This window comes from Mytilus trossulus, chromosome 2 (assembly GCF_036588685.1).
Source record: "Mytilus trossulus isolate FHL-02 chromosome 2, PNRI_Mtr1.1.1.hap1, whole genome shotgun sequence".
NCBI lineage: Eukaryota > Metazoa > Mollusca > Bivalvia > Mytilida > Mytilidae > Mytilus > Mytilus trossulus.
The window spans coordinates 48,153,765-48,179,967 of record NC_086374.1 but is presented as its reverse complement, the minus strand read 5'-3'; the positions used below and the strand labels follow the sequence as shown (position 1 = coordinate 48,179,967).

The following is a 26,203-nucleotide window of genomic DNA, read 5'->3' as shown; positions in this document are numbered from 1 at the left end:
CTCGTCTAATCTTTTAGACGATACAACCTTAAAAGACCAGGACCAATACTGTGTAACAGATATACATACATTGTATTCAGAATGAGAAAATCACGATTTGAATTAGTTCGATATTATTTGGCTCCTTGAGAAGTTACATGGTATGGCACCTTGCATAAAGGATGTTAATAATAAAATAAAATCAATATTAAAAAATCAATAGTCATGGCCTTGTTTTTGTAGGAATACCTGTTCAAGGTATGAAAATAAATGATGTGACGTATTTTTATGTACTATAAATAGCATCTATCGGGCTATTTAAAACATGATTTACCTATCTTATCGAATGAAACAAATTGCCGGTAAATTGGCTATACCTCTTTGTTAGCGATGGACTGACCAACAGACAGACAGACCTTTGACCTAGGAAGTGGTACATACATCATGACACCCCCTCTGGTGTTGGTTAAAATGGATGTCAAGTATAATATTTGAAATCATAACGGTTCTCAAGATATAGAGCAGATTCAATCTTCACCACAGGACACGGGGTTGTCAACTGAAACCAAAGTTTTTGACCTTGACCTTTGACCTAGGAAATTGTACATACATCATGACACACCCTCTGGTGTTGGTTAAAATGGATGTCAAGTATAAACTTTGAAATCATAACGGTTCTCAAGACATAGAGCGGACACGATCTTCACCACAGGACACAGGGTTGTCAACTGAAACCAAAGTTTTTTTACCTTGACCTTTGACCTAGGAAGTTGTACATACATCATGACACGCCCTCTGGTGGTGGTTAATAAACAGGTAAAGTTTAAAGTATGAGTGGTTCTCTAGATATGGAGCGGACACGAAAGTGTTACAGACGGACAGACTGATCACTATAGGGCGACCCGCCTAAAGGCGGGGCCTTAATAATGAACAGGCAGCAAAATAAGAAACAAGATACTGGGGTGTTAAAACATTTATTGTTGGATTACCAATATACATTTTGGTTTAATACAAGTTCTGTGAGGAGGTAGTGATATAAACAAAAGTAGGACTAAACTGGTGTAGAAAGACGTTAAATGACAAGTTTATACTCTAAAAAGCAAAACAAAAAATTGCAAATAATTTCTTATTGAGGCTGTATTTAATTGCCACCATCTGTTTGATTGGTTTTGCTTATTAACAGTATTTTTTTTAAAAGAGACAACATACATAGACTTATGGAGATTTTTTTTTATAGCTTACATAATTCAACTTCTTAATCATTGATGTAAAAATAGTGATTACATCTGTGTACTTTGAACTTATAGTAAACACTTGTATAACACATCTCTATATTTTCATGTGAGGTGGTTTAACCATAAAAATCTTCATCAAAATCAGTATCTTTCTTGTTATGTTTATCCAAAAACAATCGGAATTGGACAGTGCAAAGAGAAAGTCTAAGATATTGTCAATTCTCATAAAAGAGGAAACATAATAGCCTACAATTCAGCTAGAAACTAACCAGATAAGTGAAAATACATTAACAATTGTTTGGTTATGGTTGCGATTAATAAACTTTTCACCATAAATGATCTTTTACAGTTTAAACAATACAAAGAAACTGATTAAGATATAGACTTGAGGTAGCATGAGAGTCTTTCCCCATCTTGGATCTCACTTGAGAGTAAATGATCATTCCAAATTGTTACTATAATAAGCAAGATTTAATCCAGAGGAAGGGGAGATAAATCAGATAATTTAGTTAATAGAAAAGTGTGTACAGCAAATTTATTAAATTATTATGTTGAAAAAAATTTACTCCTGCAACCCAACAATTTCTTATTATTTGATGAACGAATAAAGCTAGACGACCATCTCAGGGGGATTTGGGGGGCTCAATAAAGTTATACTAAGATGTGCAACTGGTATGGGCATCTTTTTTGGAATGTAAAATATAGAGTTAGGGTGCAATTTCACTGAGGTATCAATGGGTCATATGTGTTCAGTTAAATGTCTGTGAAAATGTGTTGCCAGTACCCAATTTTGTATGTGGAGACACCCCCCCCCCCTTTCTCTTTTTAATTTTCCCATGAATTAATTTTGGTAAATGGTACACATATAATGTAAGATGAATTCTACTGTTGGAAATTCCCAAAAGTACCGTTTCTACACCAGTTGTTACAGAGGTCTGACTTTGTATCAATATTCCCTGACTAAAACTACTTAAATGATGGATTTTTACAAATGAAAGCACAAGTAAAGGTAAAGTGCACAGCATTTACAAGTGTTCACGGAATGTATATATCTAAACATTTGCGTCTAATGAGTTACCAAGATGATATCAATAAAATGGTTTGTGAATTCTGATATATTTTAAAAACAACAATGATGAAATACAAATTTTCAGATCAATAAAAAAACTCTGGTCATTGTTAAACAAATTCTGTGAATATTCACTTATTCAAGGGTTCAGAAAAAATACAGTTGAAAATAATTTCATCATCATATATCTACCAATTAAATGAAACAATTATAAAACAGAAGCATAAAATGTTTCGGAAGTCTATCAACAAATATGATAAGAACAATATTGGTCATTAAAAATTTCAGCAAATCACAGCTTTTGAAACAACAAACAGAATCAACGAATTTTTAAAAATAATTGCTGAGTCTTACATAAGGGCAAAGTATTTGTTTGTGAATTAATTATTTTCAATTTTAAATCAAACAAACTTTCTAAAAAAAAGAAAAAGAAATGTGAGAGATATAAACAAATAATAAATTGTAACATGCTTTTATAAATGTAATTTTTCTTATATATATTCTTAACAACAACAAAATAATAGTGTAAAATTGGAATGTACACAAATGGACCCATATATGCTGCTAACTACTGTTCCTAAATATTTTTATTTGTTGTGATTGAAGATATAAAAGCTATAACTTGGTCTCCCAGATCTTTTCAGTAGACTTAAAATTTCTGACAACATTTTTATTTAATGGCTTGAAATTTTCGCTTTGATTATTGTACAATGCATGTGCTATTTTGTCTCTGTGTCTTCTTTTTTTTATTTGAATATTTGAGAAAATAGATAAATAATTAAAAATCATTAGCTTCCCAAATAATTCAATTACTTTATTTCACGTTTAAACTTTATGAAAAATTTTCCTCTCTGGCTAGTGAGAGAACTCATTTATCCAACCTCTATTTCATTACATGAAATGTAAGGTGTAAGAGTAGTGCTTGATGTATATCAGCATTAGGAAAACTTCAATTTAAACAGTTTTTTTTTCAAGTGTAAATAAACATTTAGATATACATTTTCCTTTTAACATTTTTGTTGCTCATGGAATTTATCACAGACTGAATGCAATAGATGCGAGTCTGGCCTGGGAAAGACAAATAAAATTTCTATATATTGGAATAAAATGTTTCAATGCTATTAATCTCAGTAAAAGGAAACCATCTGAGTCAATAATAAACTATAATAATATTAAAATTCTTATAACAATAACAAAATTAACCTTATAATCTTTGAAAACTTGTGAAAGATGAAATACCACAATATATTGATTTGTGAAAACGGAATCATATGACCTATTAGTTATCTATATAAAAATAAAACTTCACAATAGAATAAAATGTCAATCAACAATACCCAGTATTAGAAGAACAATTATATACATATTTTACCTATTCATCACACATTATTTCGCATTGATAAACTTACAAAATTTCTTGTTGGAATGATTGATTTTTCAATAAGTCTAATCAAAATTTGCCATCAGATTTCATTGACTTACCGCTATTTGAACCCTGTAAGTTCTAAAAAAAATTCAATGTCTAACTTCCATTTCAAAATCAAAATATAGAAAATGAATAGACAGACACAATTCTGAAGACAGCATAATGTATTTGTCTACAAACTTGTACAACAAAGTTACATATATTTTACATTACATTTATTGGAATATAAATCAAACAGACAACAACCATTATCCAGCAATGGGCCTATTTGGAAATTACACCTTCAATCTATAGTAAAATAATTTTCAACAATTTTCTAAACAGACTTTTAAAAATGCAAAATATATACCATATACATGTACTTCCAAAATGTCATAATAACTGATGGGACTTAACGAGACATTTACCCTACTCATGTATTATATATATATATATCTTTATTCTCACAAACCAAATTACAAAGATATTGCATCAGGTCAAATAACTGAAGCTTCTGTAATGAATTAATTTCTAATTTTTTTTTTTTAAATTTAAACAGCTATCATTACTGGAATTTAACTTTTTTTTTAAATGTAAAAAGAATGTGTCCATAGTAAACGGATGCCCCACTTGCACTATCATTTTCTGTGTTCAGTGGACCGCGAAAAATTGGGGTCAGAACTTAAAAATTGTGTTGAGGAAAATCTCAATTGAAAGATGTGGAACATTATTGGTGATGGTTTTATATAACGATATTAACAAAATTGTACACCATATATACTGGGTAATAAACATCGATAAAAACAATTTATATATACATGTCCATAAAATATCCACCCTCAAAAACATAAACTTTACAAACATAACAGTGCTATCACAATTTTATCACCATACTACACTGCCATTAAAAAATCATGCTTGGAATGTACCGTACAAAGAAGATGTTTATAGTAGATGTAATTTAAAACTTAAAGTTCATGCATGTTTAAAGTGAAATGAACCAGAGCTGAAATTTATTTATGATTGACAAGAAAGGCAAATCATTACATATTTCAATGAATTAGGGGTCTTCTACAAAATAAGTTTTTTGATAAGTCATTAAAATTTTGAGGGAATATTCATTATCTTCACAGATTTTTTTAATAATCTTATGAGTTATCTGATCATAAAAATCTAGTCTTTGAATTGTAATTTAATTAATTGAGTGAAAACCTTTGGCAAATTAATTATTAATTTTACAGATATCCATGTAAACTAAGTTTTTACTTTCAGAACCAATTTTCATTCATAATAAGATAGGTAACTGATGTCTACTTTATTTTAAATACATGTAATTTATCTTTAATTGAAAAGTTATATGTCTTTTTCGCATATTCCTTTTATTGCTATTACTATACCTCTTGCACAGAGTTAAAACTCTTTACTAACACAACTGAAGAACAATTACTTATTTATATGGATTATTTTCACAAACAATTCTATAACAGCATGAACTTTCAAAGGTGTTATATTTGCTAAGCTAAATTACAAAATTTCTTAATGTTATGTCTCTTATTTTTTAAAACAAATGTGATTAATCAGAAATCTAAATGTACGACCCAGTTTTCTTAAAACTCTGCTTCAAAAAGTAGGTTCACCAAAAGAAATGTATAAAAGCAAAGGGGAAGCCTTTCTTAAAATTTACAGCAGATTTCATTGAGTGTGTAGGTAAAGGTATTTTTTTTTGGTTAGCTTGCTTGCTAGCTGAACTGTGAAGTCATTATTAGGTAAGGTATACTAGCCTCCTTTCAAAGAAGTCTGGTCCTACAGACAGATAGTTTGGTTATTTATCGGATTAATCTTATCTTAAAGGAGGGTAGTTTACCTAACATAATAACAACTTCACAGTTCGGCAAGCAAGCAAGCTATAAAAATATATAACCTTTGCCAACACACTCAATGCAATAGGCTTTAAAAGAAGTACAATGTTCTTTGTTTTGATTTTCATAACACAAGTATTCATAAAAATAAAATCCTAAACAATCTATATTCTATATCTATATACAGTGGGTAGTATGAGTGGATAGGTATAAATTCTAATTCATAATATATAATACACTTTAATTTTTATACCAAACATCAATGAATGTCATTTCACAATACATTAATCACACTTATCAGACCATTACAACTGATTGATGAATCCTAATTAAAAGATACATTTTAAGAAAGCAAAGTAATGCAGTTTTTGAAAAACTGTTTTCTGATTTTACAGATTATATCCCGGGAAGCCACTTCAATATTTAATTGATAGAGTGTGCCGCTAAGTTTCGTTACCCCACCCTTTTTATATAATTTAGATTTCAAAAATGTATACCTTTTTATATATTAAGTAGGTAAATATGTTACCATTTCCCCATATGGTTTTGGTTTGGTTTAGTGTGTAATGTAACAGTGAAATACCAAAGTGTCAAATGAGTGAAAATTGGTTGATAAAACACAGCTGTGAACACCAAGAAAGATGACAGAACTTTATTGACCTTATCATATATTTCTGATAGTTTTCCTCACCTATTCACATATTTTCAAGCTTGAAAAGCTGAACTATTCCAGCAGCACGTCCTATCACCTTGTATACAGGAAGTGGACCCCTCGAGGATTATATACACAGTTATCACTCATTCTCTTATATAGCTTACTAATGTCAATAATTGAACTATCCCAAATGAGACACCATCTTTAGATATGTGTAAGCTAATCATCAATGAAGCATACAGGAGTTAACAAACTGAATTATATAAAATAAATCTGACAAAAAATAAATTGTAACAGATTAAACATAACAGAAAAAAAACAATTGTTTTCTTCCTTAGTACAGAAAATCTTTTGGAATGATAGAAATATGTAATAAAATATGAAAAGATAAACCAATATAAAAATATAAATATGTACAAACTAAATGATAGATAAAACTTCCAACTATATATATATAATTCTGGAATCATAAACAAACGGAATGATCAATTTTGGAATGAAATAGTGAATGTATTTTAATAACTGAGGTAAAACTGCAACACAAAAGCATCATATATAAAATAAGAAAAAATATTAACAAATAACCATCATCTTTACCCAACATTAAAAATAACAATGATACTTTGATTGAAGTACACAAAAACACATTAAAACAATTTCTTTCTTTTTAAAAGTTTATGGCTAGACTCAGTCTATTTAAACATCATTAAATAACATTAACTTTGTTTATTCTATTCCCTTGTCCTTTCTAGGGGCATTTCTTTAAAAATATCAATCTTAAAATTTCCTCCACACAGTAGGCAAAAAACATCCTTGAAAAAGACATTCAAAGGATTTTTATCTTGTTATTTAATAACCTCAAGCATGCTACTTTAAAAATAAAACTTAAATGTAGGTCACTTCAAAATAAGTTCCCCAGTTTCAAGCTTTTGCATTTTGACAATACAGTTGCCATCAAGGTGACGATCCAGGTTGCGTGGGGTAACAAATCCTTCGTCACAATGTGGACATGCATGCTTGGCCTTCAGTAAGTGAATCTGTGATTTCATGTGACGATTCAGATCAGATTGAGTAACACCTTTATAGTTACATAGCTTGCAGCAGAATTCACGTATTCCTGTAAAAAAAAAAGTGTTTACAACATTAATTTACTTGCATGTAAAGATTGAAAACCTGTGAAAAAAATAAATAGATTTCCCTAGATAAATGTGTTTCTGTTGTAGGCTGTAGCTAACATAATTTTCTCCACATTACCGGTAGGTAAGTGTTTTGGTTTTTAACACATATAAAGGCCTCTTTTTTTGTTAAAACTTTTTTAATTAATTTTCTTTAGAATTTCAACTTAAAATTTCTAATTAAATGTTTTCTTGCTCTTAATCATTAAAATTAGCAATAGCCATGATAGCAGTAGTTCTTAAACTCATATTTTCTAAGCTTGCCAGAGGCAAGCATCTGTGCGAAGTTGGAAGATTTAAAAAATTAAATGAACTTTCCTGCCATGTGAAACATAGGGGCAGTATATTTTATCTACAGCCGTTACAAGCAAATCTTGTAAATAAAAAAAACATTATAAATAAAATATGCCTTTTTAACATGTAAATTTTAAAGTTTTTTTGATTATCTCCCTTTGGCTGCAATGTCAACATTCATATTTACCACCAATTAATTAATCATTTTTTTTGTGACAAAGTTTATTCAATTGTCCCTTATTGATACCTTACTGAATTTGTTAACCCCTTAAAACAAGACAACTATCATTTACATAAACAGAAAACAAACATGGAAAGATAAACGTGATTTTTTATTTGATGAACCTTAACACCAACCTTGATGCCTCATCATATGTACTTTTAGTTGGCTGTTTGTCCTGGCATAATATTCACAGTATTTACATTTAAATGGTCTGATGTCTGTAAATAGAAGAAACAATTTATTACAAGTTAATGAATATATCTAATATATATATTAAGCAATAAGATTCACAAGTAAATTCTTTATATTATATACCTCTGGAGCAATTCTATTTGGTACCGGAGGGGTAAGTGGATATACTTTTCATAGCTGTTAAATTCAAATTTCCGCTGGCGATTGAAATTATGGCGATTAAAATTCATTTTTTGCGAAAGAATTTGTCAAAAGAAATATAACAATTCAATTTCATCCATCCTGTTTACTTTTATGGGCGTTTCTCAGACTTTACCTGATCAGACAATAATCAGAATTCACCTTGAACTCATTACAACTTTTAACAGAAAAATCAATAATCAGCTAGGTGCATTTAATAGCTGTAGACAACAATGGACTAATTAATAAAGGTGTTGATTGTATTATTTTACTAAATTATGTGGTTAAATGGCATCACATGTCACCTTAAGGATTTATTTACATCTCTACAATGCACAAGTTTGAATCATAGTTTTAAGTCTCTTCATTTTGTTTTTAGTCGTGGTCTGGAAAGGAGAACTGTTGTTATGACAAAAAATGTTCTAATATGTCAAAAAAATATGATTCTTTTGAAACGTAAAGTTTAATTTTTATTAATTACAATGTTCATGTAGATTAAAAAAAATATTTCAATATTTAAAAAAATTCCATCATTAATATAGCATACAGAGAAATGTACAAAAAGAATACATGAAAATGGCAATATTAAATTTTTCATTACTTGAAATCTGCAATATTATTAATTACCCTCGTGAAAGTCCATATGTCTATTGATGTCTGAGTAAGATAAGAAGTCTTTATTACAAAAAGGACATCTGAACACAGTCCTTCCATCTGCTAACACTGTTGGTTTACAAATTTTTTCTCTGTCTACTGGAGTGCTTACTACTGGCAATCTGTAAAACAATATGAATGTTTAATTTTCAATTATTTTGTGACCATAATTACTGACCATTTAAGTACCAATTACCATAAAATAAAATGTTTTAAGTCTGAATTTAAAGTAGATTTCAATTCAACTTGCAAAGAGGCTGTTGGAATTACAGAAATCAGGTTTTATTAACATATATATATATTAGTGTTACTGTCAATCTTAGAAACACTATAACTCTTTAACTGCCAAAGAGAATATTATCAAAGCCATTCTTTGACATTTAAACACATTGAAACCGAAATAAAATAACAGTTTCCAATCAATTGCAGGTTTTTACTCCGTATCCTCGAAAGATTTTTTTTAACAAACTCCATTCAGTCATTAGTAAGACCTTTTAATATTTAAGAAGAAAAAGTTATAATTATACAAGAAAATGTTCCAATGAAATTTTTGCAAATATGAAATTACTAGTCTCACCAGTTCATACATACAAGGAATTTTTATGACTTTCAGTATATTTAAATAACTGACCTTGAATGTGTCCTTGATAATGATGTGACTTTTCTCCCATCTGATGACAACCCCCATCCTTGTTGCAAACTTAATGGTAAATTGCTGGGATTCCCTTCAAGCATAGGCTCACTTTTATCTGAATCATTCCACTGAACTCTTGGACATCCAACAAGTTTTTCTCTGTCGGATTCTGATAATTCATCATTTGAGACATTAGAAGAATGATTAGAATTAGAATCAATATTTTCTATAGGACTTTTTGGTTCTTCTTTAATAATTACTGGGTCCTCACTTTCTTGTTTTGCAATTGTCAGGGAAATGGGTACACTAATTGTAGGATTACAATGTACTGGTTGTTGAACCTGTGGTATTGATGTTCCAAATAGCCCATTACTTGTTTGAGGTGGAAGAGCTACCATGGGGAGACCAGGAGTTATTCCAGAGAGAATATTTCCACTGGCAAGCAGCATTCCCTGAGAAGTGATTGGTACACCTTGGGCCGCTAGTGTAGCAAGAGTGTTTGCCATAACAACAGGATGTATCCCAGGATGCAACATTGCTAGATTATTGAGTTTGGCTGCCATCAGTTCACTGTTGATGACAGGAAAGGAAGAAGTAGATATTGGAACTGGAATTGAGACTGGAGGGGGAAGCAACTCTTTTTCATCTACAACAGGTTCTTGTTTTATGGTAAATATCTCTCTCTCTGAGTCAGATCTGGTAACCACAACATTTTCACAATCCATAGGGTCAGTATTTTCTAATTTTATAGGTTGTGATGATTTTCTTTTTGATTTTGAGAGTAGTTTGGACATCAAAAGACGTTTTGGGGATATCTGGATTTCAGATTCATCAGAGTTCTTCTGTACAAATATCTCAGATTCTTGGTTTGATAGAATATTGTCTAAGTTAGCCTTCCTTGTCTCTGTAGAATTCTGTTCATCTGGTTCACTTGGTAACACAACTGTTACATCTTCCTGTATTCCTTCTTTTTGCAGAATTTCTCTGGCTTTCTCAAAAATCATATCATTTGGTACTGGAATACTAGGAGTTGGAGGTTTGTGCCATTGTGAGGTTTTTGATAACAAAGAAGAGAGTAAAGTATTCTTTGCTGTAGCTGATGGCAGTGCTGTATCATCATCATCATCATTTTTCTTATGATCTCCCATGATGTGCAACCTTAATTTTCCATACTCCATAAAGCCATCACCACATTGCTCACAGTAGCAGATGTGTTGTTGATTGTGAATTTTGATATGCTGCAGTAAAGCCGACTCCCTGTAAAATGATTTCCTACAAAGTAAACATATGAAAGATCCATTAGGTTTCTTTTTAAATCTTATTCCTTTGTATAACTTTCCTAGTGGATCAGACTTCATAGCTTTATTGGACAAGTCATAGAGGTCAGGAACAGGGACATCTTTGGTAATATCTTTGTCTGAGGTAGATGTAACGTCTTCATCCCCTTCTTTTTCTTTAACTGGATTTTCTTCAATTTTGATTGAGGTAGTTTCTTCCATTTGGTCATTTTGCTGCTCTTCTCTTTTCCCTTTTTCAGGGTCTTTGATGGGCTCTTGGTTTTTCCCAATCTCTTCAGTCTGCTTTGAATCTTTTTCAGTTTCCATTTCATCGACTTTCACTTTTTCATCACCTTCCATCAATGAATTCTCTTTCTTTTTCTTGTCATTTTCCTCTTTAACTGTAACTTCAATTTCATTGACATCTACTGATGGTTTATCATCTAATGATTCCTTTAAATCTTTTTCAGCTTTTTTTAATGCCAGGTTTGATTCTTTAGGGTGATTCTTACGGATATGATTTATGACCCGATACTTGAACCAAAATGTGTCATCACATAGCTGACAACGATACAGAGTTAGATCCCTTTGAAAATGCATCGATAGATGGCACTGAATTTTCAGCAGATCATCAAAAAGCTTGCCACACAGGTAACATTTATACAAAGAGACATCTTTTGCAGTAAGTACATCCACCCCATCTAACCTGGTCACCAAAACAGTTTCATTTTTAACACAGATGTGGCGCTTGACTTTGTGTGATTCCTGTACAATTTGCATGCCCACCATACTATTGGTAATTTTTAAAGGTTCTGGTTTTATATCTCCTGCTGTTACTAGTGGTTTGTTAAAGATGCTTCCCGACTGTTTGAAGAGTCCGGTGTTTTCATCCAATTCCACCTCCCCTTCCTCATGTGTATTGATATCATAACTATACAGCACTTGATTGTTAGCACATCTGACTTTTTGTCCTAGTTTTTGTAACAGTAGAGAACTTGCCATCTGTGGATCATTGTGGATATGGACATCTTTAGATTCTTCATTTGTATATGATATGGAACATCCATTTGGCTGGCTCATCAAAGTATTCACACGACTTTGCTTTTTTAATTTCATGAAACGCTCCTGCAGTCCGGGACTTAGTTCAATATTGAGGCCATGTGATGATTTTTGGTGGTAAAACATACTATTTTTGGCTCGAAAAGCTTTGCCACAAATCTGAAAAATATGATATACGAACATTGATACCTGAGTTGCTTTCTGTTGAAGTTCATATAGCGATAAGAGAATACGTATCTTCAGAATAGTGAATTATCTTAGTTAACTTAAATATAAGAACATTTATTTATTAATAACCATATACTGAATGCTACCACTTACTCAAAATGCTCATTATCAGTTTTATTTTTTTTATTTTGTTGGGATTCCAATTTAATCAATGTTGAATAGATTTAGTACATGTATATATTGAGTCTCTTGTTGGTATATAAAGCCAACGATACCAAACAAAAAAGTCAACTCACTGGTAATCATACCATACATATAATGTCTTAATTATACAAAATTAGTTGAGGATCACATTAAATATCTTGTCAAACGTTTTCCAAAAGCTATTTGACCTGAATTCAATTCAAATTAAAAGCTTTCTGTCTAACTGACATTTTTTGGACAGGTCCTGTTACATGTGGATTCACTTTCATGGATTGAGAAAAACTTGCATGTTTGTGAATATTTAATTTTGTGATTTTGCCATGATCTGCATATGCATTTACCTTTTAGAAAAATTGTAATTCGTTGAATACTAATTTTTTGTGGTTCATCAGCGCCAATGAAATCCACGAAAATTAGTATCCAACAAATAATAATGAATCCCCAGTATAAAAATGTTACATTCACATGTAGATCTAGTGATCTGACTTGCTTATAGAAGAATGCAAGGTAGCAAAATTTAGCAGAAATCTACATTATTCTTAACTGAACAGCTTACTCATTTCATTTCATTTATATATTAATGTACAAAAAGTGCAGCTATATAATTTATCTTATGACTGTCTCAACTGACAGTTTGAATATGCATACCATTAAATCTTTAAACTTACATTACATCTGAATGGTCTTTCTCCTGTATGACTCATCATATGTCTTTTAAGATCACTTGGTTTACTGCACGTCTTTCCACATACTTGGCAAGTTCTGTTGTTGCCATCTTCTGAGCACAGTTTTGTTGATGTTGGGCTGATCTTAAAGCTACCAGTACTGCTACATGATGCGTCCGAAATGTAAACAGATCCCTGAGGTTCTCCACAATAGACCATAGATGGATAACTGTATAAATCCTGAACTTCTGATTTGATCTTTTTAGTTTCACTCTCTGGGGAAGAATGGCATCCCACTGATTCATCAGATTTACGTTTTCTGTTGGCGGTGATACTGGCATCAATTGCTACCATGGAAACAGCTAGGCTGATCCCATGCATTGTATGTTGGTGATGCTGTAAGGATCGTTTAGATTTAAAAGCTTTATCACAAAGCTGAAAATAAATACATTAAAAAATGTTAAAAATAAATATATTACATTGAAAAGTCATCAAATAGCTCGATAATCATGCATACAGCCTACAGGGAAACAAATGAATTGACAAATTATGATTCCTATCCAAAGATATCTTAGACACACCAATGCACCTTTCATTGTTATTTTAAACTACTGCTTCCTATTTTTCAGAATGTCAATGCCATGGATTTTTTGTATGTGTAAATGCTTTAAATGCAATGAGTTAGACTAAGTCAAGCAGAATTTCATGTTCGACTTTGGGTACTTTGTTCCTGTTTAATTGATGTTTGAACCTTTCATTTAATTTTCTTAATTTTCCATTTCATAGTTAGTCCTTGCCACAATTGTATAAATGTCCCTACTTAGAAACATTGATAAACCATCTTGTGCTGAAAAAGTGTGTAACAATCAAAATTCATTTGTCACTGGTCATAAAAATCTAAAATATAATTATTCCCCTTTAGCTGCAAAACTATAACTAAAGGCTACCCTAGTACTTACATCACATTTAAAAGGATGTTCGCCAGTATGTTTTAGGAGATGGCGAGCAAGGTCAGATGGACTTTTCTTTACAGCTCCACAGAAATCACACATGCGGTCAGATGATGATGGAGTATGGAAATTATGTTCCTCTGACTGTCCAACTTCAGAGTCTCCACCACCTTGATCATAGGAGTGGTTAGAATCGGTGTCATAAGTATTTCTATCATCAGTTTCATCACATTTCAAGTTTGAGTAATCATCAACATCTTCAGCTTCTAGTTGTAAGGGGATGATATCATCTGAGTTTTCAGCATTATTTTCCTCCCCACTCTCTTCTTTGGATGTTTCATCCTTCTCCTCCTCCTCTGTTACTACAATATTTGCATTGTTGTCTTCTACAGCATCCTTTCCAACTGGTCCATTGTTGCTTTCTCCATTTGTTGGTTCGTCTTCACCTGCAACAAACAAACACATGTATGAATCTACTGTAAGTACATGTAAATAGAGGGAGGGAATCGTAACATTTTCCCCCGCTGATACACATAAATTGATATGGCTTCTACTAAGGAAAGCTCCATTTGGAGTCATTGTGTTAAGAAACCTCTTTTGTCAGTACACCTTTCCTATATTGCCTACATGCAAATAGAGGGTTTATTTTACCAGGTTTTCATATGTAAAAATTTATGTACAATTATAGCAGATATATATCATAAACTGTTATCACAGACATATGTCTCGCTTTTTTTAATTTCGGTAATGCATATGTTGAAATTAAAGAAGTCAATGAACGATTTTACCAGGTTTTCATATGTAAAAATTTATGTACAATTACAGCAGATATATATATCATAAACTGTTATCACAGAGATATGTCTCGCTTTTTTTTAATTTCGATAATGCAAATGTTAAAATTAAAGAAGTCGATGAACCATGACTGAAGGTACATGGCTAAAAATTCTCAATGAAAACAAGATGTGCTAATGCTAATACAACTGCATACTCATACCATTGACTTATCATAAATAGTTTTCTTTAAACAAACCTAATCACAAACTAATACATGTACATGTAAACTAAGCAAAATTTCAAAGTCAATAGACCATGACAGAGGGGGCAGGGCCAAATAATCTCCATGAAAATAAGATATGCCAATGCTTATACAACTGCATACCAAATATCATTGACCTACCACTAGTGGCTCACCATAAAATAGACCTAATCACAAACTAATTCATTGTTGACGCTGCTGCTGGAAACAGCATACCTATGTCTCGCTTTTTTGACTCCGTCAAGTGAGACAAAAATGACCAAGTGTACTGCATTTTTATGCACCTGTCCTATGTCAGAAGTCTGTTGTTAAGTGATTGTCATTTGTTGATTTGGTTCATAGGATTCTCATTTTTTATATAGATTACAACATTTGTTTTCCTGTTTTAATTGTTTTACACAAGTCATTTTGGAGCCCTTTAAAGCTTGCTGACCATTACCAAGGTTCTGTGTTAGAGGCTGTTCTTTGATCATCTTGTCATTGTTTATACATTGTGAATTGGATGGAGAGGTATCATTTTGGCACTCATACCACATCTTCTAATTTAATTTAAGTCTTTCTCATTCAAACCCCCTTATCACTCAACTACCCCTTCTGCAATAGCACAATTATCCCCATTTCTTTTGATATATTACTGTAAGGTTATCTTGTATAATTTATTCTTTATTTCAGTTTTCAAGATAAAAGATTAAAGGCAAAAATACAAATAATTGTATAAAATCATCAATCAAGGCAATAACTTATATCAGGAGTTGACTGATGATTTCAGCCTCTCTACTTGTAGATCAAATCTTGCTGATCTAGTCTCTTCTTTTGAAAAAAAATTTAAACTTAAAATTGTGTTTTGATTTTAACCATACCAATTTAAAAATATTTCAAAAAAGTAAGATATGAAGATATATTTTTCTTTGCATATATTTAGAGATATGAAAATTGACTGTGTCCAAATTTCAAGATTTTGTTTAGTATGATCTGCCTTAAAGTTACGCCATAATAGAGATTTTATGGTTAGAGGTTAACATGTATTTAATATGAACTGTTACTCTTAACTAACCTACAATAAGTTGCATATGCTTGTGCAAATCTTAAGACTGTTTGAAATGTTTTGTAAGTTAAAATACTTTGACCTCATTTCTTTACTGATTTTCATCTTTCATTTTGAAATATTTGTTCTTTTGAGTAAAATTTAAATACTACCAAAAAGAGTAACGATTTTGCACAAATTTAAACAAAACAATGTGTACAAACACATGGTAGGAGTTCAAGTGTCTAAAGGGGGTCATGGTGGAAAAGGATTGAAATCAAAGAGATAAAGTGATTCCTACATTAATTTCTGACTGGAAAAATTAAATCATCTTTTAAACAGAAATCCATATATATTATATAACCATCTTTTCTTATTTATTTTTAAATACAATCTTTTTGCCTTGATAACAAAATTTACAATGAAAATTGTAGTTCTAACTCAGATTGTCATGCCAAACATAGAACCAAATTGTCATGACCTATTAATAGTTATCTTTAAGTTAGTGGTTGAACTTTTAGTAAATAATGTATATGTAGGCCACTTAACACATGTACAATTGTAACAACTATAGAATATTTCTCTAATTGTAAAAGGGTGATAGTGAACACAAATTAAAACATCAATAATTACAAACTTACTAAATTTTTTTATTATTTATTCATGTTGGGTTTTTTAGTGAAAAAAGGGGGGATGGTAGTTTCCTCATTCATTTTCTTTTTTCTCATTTTTGTTAAAAAATTTCTTTCAAGAAGTTGTTAAACTGACTAATTTTAAATCTTTTGCATAATCTTCCGATTATTATCATTTTTATTTAATCATTTGATTAGCATAACTGAAGTTAAAAAAAAAAACCTGAATAACTTATAATCTAATTTTCTGTTAGTCAATGTCTATACAGTGTCTAGTGTCCATTAAATTAACTATTTAGTGAATCTGATATGAAATTCTTCTATTAAAACTGTCAAAGATATGATTTGATCAAAAAATGGGATAAAAATCAAATTATACACAAAATTGTAGTGTAGTATATTCCATTTTAGGTAATTATAAGGACATGCATTGTTTATAAACCATACATTTTCTGACTACATATCAAATTCTTTATTAGTATTGATTTTAATCAAGTACTCCATATGCCAAAATGATCTGTAGTAAACTTAACACCATTTTTTTCTGCATGACATGAACCTATCCTCTATTTGGTATAACCTTGCACAATCATTGAAAACCAAGATCTATATAACGTTGCACGCTACAAGGAAAACTGGTTTGTTAACATTTAATGATTTCCAATATCTCCCTTATTGATCAAATAAGTTACACAACATCACAGCTTAGAACAGACATTTAGTCTCATTATGTAATGGTCATTTTAAATGGCTTAAATTTAGTGGACATTTTTATCTATTTCCCCACAAGCTATAAGAATGTACATTACATGTATGAATTAGGGGTGAAACAGGTAAAGTTTTTACCTGTTTAAATGTTGACCTAATTCTTGTCATGCATGGGCGCTGGTACACGCTATGCATTCTTGTCATTGAATGGAGAACAAACATGTTAAAACTATTTCAATGTTCGTGGGCAATGAACAATAAAATGATCTGATTTTGTATCCCAGCTTTTAACATGACACGTGAAAATTATATGAATATTTTCAGGCCTTTAAACTTTGCATTTAACAGGAAATTAAAATTTTCAATTCATTGTGAATTCATGCCTTCAGCTAGAAATGATTCAACCCAATTATACATTTTTAGAGTTCTTGAACTTCTTCTTTCAACAACTAAAATACAATACCAATATTTCATTCTTCACAGTTTTATTACTTCTTTTGCCAAAAAAAACCCCAAGTTTGGTTTGACAATTAATATTTTTGGAAGTTAGAACTTTATTTGAACTCCTTCACACACACAGAAAGAATATACAAATTTTGATTGGAGACGTGTAACGGTGTATTAAAAAAAATTACTAGAAAATTCTTATGATCATGTATGTCTTTTTTTTCAACATTATTTTATTCAGAGATAAGTACATAAGTTAGTGTTGAATTATATGCTAATTCATGGTGGCCATTCTATACTACCCCTTCACACTTCTCTTTTAAATTGACACTACTTCTTTTTAAATTGTTGTTCACTACTATGGTTCTTTTTATAATTAGAGTTTAATTCATTATAATCACTGTTCACTACATAGTCTATATTTGTGTTGAAAATTCTAATCAATATATGCGCTTTTTAAGTTTTATATTTTGTATGTACTCTACTACAACTTAAAAAGCTCTATTCTCAGTATTCTGTTTTGGAAAAAAAACATCACAAACACACATGTTGCAAATCTATTCCAACACACATTTCAGTTTCTTTATGTATTAAACCTGCAATGTAAAGTTGTTTTTACTGTTTCTCTAAGCATTTATCCACATCTTATATTCAGACATAAACAATTGGTTTGTAAATCCCATTTGGTCAACATTTTATTGATACATGTACATGTAGATGATATTAGTTATTTTTGATAAAGCAACTTGGTTTCTTAATTAAGAATCCAAATTATAATATAGTCAGACTGTAGTACTATGAATCTAAACAATAGGGAGGTAAAAGATACCAAATGGAGGAATTCAATAATTAAGAAAAGAAAAATTGACAACACCGTGGCATGTAAAAAACCCACAAAAAGTCTACAAAAATCTATATAGAAAAGAGAATAATGAGCAACACAAAAACAACCAAAAACTATGATGTATGGTACTCCGGAAGGGAAAGTAAATCCTGATCGCTTATATTAACATGAGACAACTTTTTTAAAATAAATAAATAAATTAAAAAATATAAATTTTATACAAATCAATTTTACACAAAAGTCACAGAAATGTTTTTATCCCAGGACAGAGTGGTAACTATTTCATGCTGCCAAATTGTGACATCAAAACTGATGATCTGCATGCTTTCAAAACTTATTCTGATTGAAAAGTTAGGAAGAAACAATCTTTAATCTATTAGTATGACACACTACTTCATGGGAAATTTAACCATGTCAATTCACATAATATGCATACCTGTAAAGATCACTACTGATATCTAACCTACAGGTGAAACCAAAATAAAATGATAGCCATCAATGTGTGTGAACTCAAAGGCATGATATGTGGTGAATGATTTCCCCCACAAAAAATTACAATCCAAAAATTTTAAAAATAATATTAACATATAGATTATGGAAATAAAAACAAGCACTTGGCTTATAAGTAATGAAAAAAAGATTTTAGAAATGTATTACAAAATATGCAAAAGGGGTATACTTAAAACAACTAAAATTTACAAGGGAATGGCTACCCCCTTTTTTCCCTTGAAAAGGGAAATAATGAGATTATACATGTATATTGGATATATATGTGAATGTAGTATCTGTATGAGTACAGTTTAATTGATACTTTGTAGTTGGTTTTAAAAGGTCTTACTACATTTCTGCCCTTTTTGTTGATTAAAGACCTTAAATAAGGAATTTTTCTGTTTGATCGTGAGACTTCTGTCCATCTGCAGGAGATGATACATGTAAGTGAAAAACATGGCTATTGAGAATTAGAAATCTTCTCCACATTTGGCATGTAGTAGCAATGTTTTGATTATACATTATTTATTTTTTCTAAAATTCGTTCCATTTATGAAGTAAAACAAAATCAGTAAATTGTTATTTTTTTTTTATTTAGACATACAACATGTACACCTTTTAAGAAAATATGTGTAACTAAATTCCTATATCAATTCCGTACAAATTTATAACCAACATAAATCCAAATTCGAATCATTATATGTTTGTAGCTGATTCCACAAAATAACATGTTATAGCTACATTTATATACAGGTAGTTTCAAAATCTATGCTTAAAAATATAGAAAGATGAGAAGATGTGGTACGAGGGACAATGAGGAAATATCTACCATAGACAGTCAGACACAAGGTCAACAATGTCAACAACTGTAGGGCATTTTACAGGCTTCAACAATAAGCAAAACATCAACTGTACAGCAAACTACAAAAGTCTTCTTTAATACAAGATCCTTAATTACCTTGCCAGGGTATTTAGTACTAACAATTAGCTAAGAAAAGAATCCAAACCACTTTCAAAAGCAAGTTCAGACTACAGCCACACTACACACAGGATTTCATAAGATTTTGAAATATGGCTTTTAAATAATATGTAATAAAATATGAAAAGAAAAGTAGGGGTTAGTAGGCATTTTTTTTTAATGTTAATACATGCATGGATAATACCAGAAGACTCGGAAAATCTGGCAAAAAAATCAAAAAGCAGAGGAGCAAACATCCTTAATTGTAGATCTTGTCTTTCCTTTTCTTTAAAAAAAAGTTCTCTGTGTTTAAATGGACACCTACAAAAAATGTATGTTGATAGTCTGGAGCATTCATCAGACACTTTTTTTCTATATACTTCATACCCCAATAATGATTGTGGCCAAGTTTGTCTAAATTTGGCCGAATAGTTTGAGAGAAGTGTTTTTGTAAATATTAATTAATAGAAGAGGATTATGATAAAATACAAGTGATGGGGAAAATGCTCACTTGGCAATTTGAAAAGGGGAACAAATAATATCAACATTAGCACCAAGCTTTTACTATAAACCAGCTATATAAAATCAGTCCTGTATGGATCAGAATGCTGTATGGATCAGAATGCTGGTAAATTAGACAACCCTGACATACTGACGATAGAAAACACTGCAAAATTTAAAATATATTTAGGACAAATAAAATCAGCAATAAACAAGAATGTGTCCAAAGTCAAGGATGCCCCACTCGCACTATCATTTTTCTATGTTTCAGTGGACAGTGAAATTGGGGGAAAAAAATCTAATTTGGCATTAAAATAACAAGGGAACATGTGTACTAAGTTTCAGGCTGATTGGACATCACCTTCATCAAAAACTATCTCGACCAAACATTTTAACCTGAAGTGGGACGGACGAACAGACAAACCAGACCAGAAAACATATAGCCCCTTTAGATCTATTATCTACTATCGTAGGTAGGGCATAAAAAATCAACAAAAAAGAAGCCAATGTAAGTATAAGAACATAAAGGATGCAGTGGGGGATCTAGAAATTTTCATAAGTGGGGGCCACCTTGGTCATGCCTCAATGATTCTCTATATGATCAACCAAATTTTTCCGTAAATCCGCCTTTGGAATTAGATGAAGAAACCATTTTAAATGGCTAAGCCACATACGGATAAATTAAATGAAGTACACCAGCTCTCAAAAGGATAATCTTTAAGATATCTGCTGATCTTGGGGAGGGTGGACGCTCTGTTATAGCAAAATTACTCTCAAATGGATATTTCCTACAGTATATAAATACAAGTTTGCAAAGGCTAATATTTGTGAAAAATATAATAAATTTTCAGTCATGAACAGTCATACTTAACTGAAGTGCATGTATTGTTGTTAATATGCCCAAAATACATTCATCATTTTCTAGTTCTTTCAAAATTAAAATGTAATTCCAATCATTATAAATTATATAGCTATATATATGTATGGTAGATATTTTATAGTTTGCATAATTAGAGGTGATTTTTTTTTATCAATATCAAAAATATTCTCATGATCAGAGAAGTTATAATTTGAACTTTAAAATGCTTCATATATTACTATTTTTAAACAAATATTTATATTTATAGAAAGTGAAAGTAGACAGTTTGTTCTTTGAAATAATTCATATAAAATTGTGAATCTTCATGCAATAAATTTGAACAATTGCCAGTTTATATCAAGAACTTATGCTTGTGCATGCACGTTTCAAATTATACAGGTGAGTGTGTATGTCAACAATTCTACAGGTAAACCTGGTCAGCTGACATATTTGACCTATTTACCGATTTGTAAATATAGCGGACGATCCTTACAAACGCAACACGAATTTCTTCATAATAATAAATGATAAACTTGATGTTTCTAGCTAGCGACTGCTGTAGCAGTTAATCAATACTCGAGGCTGCTAAAAATCAATAAAACATTATGCATTGTAAAGGCTTTAAGTCGATGAAACGTCACGTGCGCACGCGTGATGTATGTGCATGCAGGCTGTTCACGCCCAGCAAAATATACAAATATAGACAAAAATCCCACGTTTTACTACTTACCACATATGTGCTGAGGTTTTGACTGCTTTCTTCTTGATATCTTGGGCATTTTTACAATCCCTTTTCAATATCCCGGTCATGTGTGTTGTAGTTTTCATAAGCATAGGTATGCAGTAACGATCGCGACCACCTCGTTCATCTCCATGTTGATAAATGCATGACGGGATTGACCTTAGCACGTGTGCACGAGGACGGAAATAGATTCTCGTCACTTGTCGCATGGTGAATTATAATTTATTCGGCAATACTATTTTACAACTTGTTGACTAATTGATAAAATGCATGTGTGTTATGGGTTCTATTAAATCTAAAAATAGTATACTGGAAAGTAATTAATTCACGTAACTGAATAGAAAAAAATCATATATACAATGTGACCGAAGAATTTAAATAATATAAAATCTATAAACATAGAAACTAGAGAAAAATGATTTCTGATTTAATGTTTATGTTGTGTTTTTTTTAAGTTGGAGTAAGACAAGTTTACAATGAACTTTATAATTATACGAATAAACAATATATCTTTTTGAATAACGTGTATGCTAAGGACTGCAGATGAGCTTTTTAAATTCTACTTAGGGACATTCATGACAGTGATGCCTGAATTTCTGACCATGCATGCATTTGTTTGCTTTTAATTAATTGGTGTTTTTTTTTTGGCAAACTCACTTTCCGTTTTGAATTTTCCTTGGAGTTCGGTAATTTATTTTCTCCTAAAAAATAAAGAAATTAGGGGCAATTTTCCGGCAGGAGATTGCCAGGCTAATAAGACAGCTCTCCGCCAGAAACCAAAGCATATTGTGACATATTTTTAATCTTCTGTATTTAGCGCAAAGATTTTTTTTATCAAAGTTAGAGGAGCGGCAGACTGATTAATAAATCTAATTACGTGACATTAAACTTGAAAACATAATACTACTTTTGTACAGTGAAATGATATGAAGTAAATTAATTTAGTCATTAGTCTTTGAACATTTTAATTAAAATCAACCCGTAGTCTTAATTTACATAGATGAATCTAAAACAATTTGTCGATCTCAATGACAAAAAATGTTGATATTTAAATTATTACTTTGATGAAACATGGCAAAATGTATTTTAAAAAAAACTCACACCAACCCAAGTCGCTTCTAAATTTGCAACCCTTGATAAGAAAATGCTCCTCATCTTCAGTTTGATTTTAAACTGAAAATTAGACTTTTGCCCTTTTATCGTTTTCAAGGATTCCTTTTATATTGACCATATAGTCTTTATACATAAACTATGTGTTGATTCACTCTCGAAATATTCAAGATTTCAAGAGTACGGGATGTTTGGGACCCTCACCTACAAAAACATATTTATCCGATTGAGATGGTCCAACGCCGTGCAGCACGCTTTATCAAAAGCAATTACGCAAGAGAGCCTGGAACAGTAACAACTCTTCTAAGAGAATTAAATCTAACACCACTAGATATAAGAAGAAAAGTAGCACGTATAACGCTCTTTCATAAAGCCATCCATGAAAGAGTTGCTATATACCTATTCCAACGCACATTATAAAATCAAGAAGAACGTCGAGACTCCATCAACCGAACACTAAAAGATATGTACAAATACGGCGAAACAAAGATATCTACAAATACAGCTTTTTCCCTAAGACCATCAGAGACTGGAATAAACTACCAGATGAACTATTAGAGATCGAGAGCAGTGAGGAATTCAAGACCATACTCACCAAGCTCCTCTGTAGTGGCTAGCAACACAGACACTCGATACTGGTATAAAATGTTTTTAACCTGCACCTGTATATAGATTTTTAGCACAATTTTGGAACCATTGGTTGTAAATATAGAAAGTTTATTGTCATGTTGGAGGACGTCAAAAGTTAAACTATACTTGAGTGCATGATGGGTCGAAGTACCCTTTTCAAGTAACGACATAGCGATGTAGATGTAGATGTTTGAGATAAACAGCACGTATATAAATGAATTGTTCACAAAAATATGTCTGTTAAAGGTTTATAATCAGCTTGACAACATTCTTGAAAATAAAAAAAGTGCTCAAATCTCATCAAGTCTGCAGAAAAAAGGGAATGAAAAAAACGTGAATTGCAGGGGATTTGGGTTGGAGTCTTTTTCAAATATTCTTAGGAAACCGTCTCTGCACTTCAAATGTTCCCTAGTCAAAGATATGACTGTTCTTAATTCGAAACTTCAACCATTATAATTTATATTCAAAATAAATTAGTACGCATTTTACCTCCCGTGCCCAGAAAAGTACTAAGTGACTACTCAAAGAAAGACAACTCTAATCATAAAATGCGAAGAAGAAAAAAAAAAGATCGAATCAATGTAACAACAAAATAGAGAAAGCTTTAGCAATTTTTTTTTACATCAAATTGAATAATACATTAGTGAATTATAAAATGATTTTGAATAAACATATATTACCACTGAAATATTGAAGTCCGAGGAATCGTCCTTTGCAATGCATATAATTGGTAATATTGAGGAAAGATATATACACATAGAAAACAAATGCCATATTCTCTGAGTTTACAAAATTAAAATTGATAGGAATGATAATAAAAACATGCAGCTGTGAAATTTAGTTTCCCGGTATACAAAAAAAACTAATTTAATTAGATCGCTTCTCTGGTGGGACAAACATTGTACACTTTTTAGAAATTCAACTTTTTTTTTAAAAGAAGTGTTTCATGCAATAATTTTAAATACCTTGTTTTTTTTTGTTTCTGTTGCTGGGAAGAAAGGGAATGGTGTGCAATATACCATTCATATCATCCTTGTATTTATATAAAAAAAAAAAGTAAAATATTGGATTAAGTAAGACATCAGATCATTAAACTTATTGCAGTTTGCAAAAACGTCTGATAAAATTGAAAAAAATATGTTGTGAAGAAGATCGACATTAATAAGGCAACATGCAACTCAAGTTACATTGAAGCTTATTTGGGGTTCAACCAATCTTCCACCGTTTTTTAAATCATGGTCCATTGAAATGCATGTTTCATTGTTTACATGTTTTTTTGCTATATGATGGGTTGAATTATCAGGACCCGCTGAAGATGATTGGAAATAGATTTTTGTTTTAATAGTTAAGTTATATGGAAAGTGGAAGAATAATATGTTCACCGCGAAAGTGGTGCAGCTCTTTAAAAGTGTAAACGGCAAGTTTGAATATATTATGTCCCAGGTATATGACTTTCCATACTGCTAAGTATTATTGGTTAATAAAATTCAATAATATAGACTTTTACCTATATACAATACAGTATGCTTTATACCACATGCTGTGACCTTTTTGTCCTGTCTGTCACTTCGTCCGTAAAAAAAAACCATCACAAAGACCCGAACGGAACACCACTGGATTTATATTTTTAATATCAAGACACAATAACTTTAAACAATTAAGGTTAAATGTACAACTGATATATGATTCAAATTGCATGAATTTTATAAAAGTGGTAATTAATTACACCAATATTTTCCTTTTAAGTAGTAATCTGAACAATATGATTGGTATAACATCTCAAGATAAATTAAGTATCAAAGTGTGGCATCAGCAAACCTAATGACAAGATTGTTATACCAATGAACTGCATATTCTGGAGTTTTCAAAATCTACTTGCAAATTGAACTGCACATGACAATTGAAAATCAGTGGTAATTTTTTTTTTAATTTAATTGTGCTTTGAATTGTCAAATCAATTACTAATTTGACAAAAAAACAATCATTATACTTCCTCTTTTTAAAAGAGGTATGGACGAAGAGATATGTTTTTCGTGGACAATAGAGACACAGAGGGAGTTGTAATTCCAAAGTAAGGTGCAAAACTTCACATGGTGATTAACATTATGCTATAGTTGAACTTCCATCAACATTGCATGGTCCATTCAGTTCCGAGAACTAAGCTGGACAAAAAGTGTGGAATTGACGACCGAGTTGTGGCCTTCGGCTATCTGCTCGTTGGTCGTGTTGTTGTCTCTTTGACACATTCCCATTTCCATTTTCAATTTTAAAGAGGTAGGGCCAGTTTGTCGTTTTTTTTTCACAGAAAGGTGAATTTCAAAAAGTGCCGACAGAATAGAATTT

At 31.1% G+C, this 26,203-nt stretch overlaps 1 protein-coding gene across 1 annotated transcript; it reads right to left on the bottom strand.

Annotated features, from left to right (window-relative positions):
* Positions 1–937: 937 nt before the first annotated feature.
* LOC134707445 (zinc finger protein 236-like) lies at positions 938–22,278 on the bottom strand. Its single transcript, XM_063567187.1, has 7 exons — positions 22,109–22,278; positions 13,887–14,323; positions 12,931–13,362; positions 9,552–12,049; positions 8,894–9,042; positions 8,029–8,112; positions 938–7,319 (listed from the first exon to the last, which is right to left on the bottom strand). Exons 1-7 carry the CDS (start codon positions 22,155–22,157, stop codon positions 7,099–7,101), a joined length of 3,870 nt encoding a protein of 1,289 aa, XP_063423257.1. The 5' UTR covers positions 22,158–22,278; the 3' UTR covers positions 938–7,098.
* Between the last annotated feature and the right edge of the window lie 3,925 nt (positions 22,279–26,203).

What these genes read in the sequence shown, in the direction of transcription:
- LOC134707445 (XM_063567187.1), bottom strand. Translation starts at nt 22,157, where the DNA reads ATGCCCAAGATATCAAGAAGAAAGCAGTCAAAACCTCAGCACATATGT. An exon ending in AACATCCTTTTAAATGTGAT is followed by an intron (nt 13,363 to 13,886) that starts GTAAGTACTAGG and finishes ATTTATTTTCAG; the next exon opens with CTTTGTGATAAAGCTTTTAA. An exon ending in ACATATGGACTTTCACGAGG is followed by an intron (nt 8,113 to 8,893) that starts GTAATTAATAAT and finishes TTCTATTTACAG; the next exon opens with ACATCAGACCATTTAAATGT.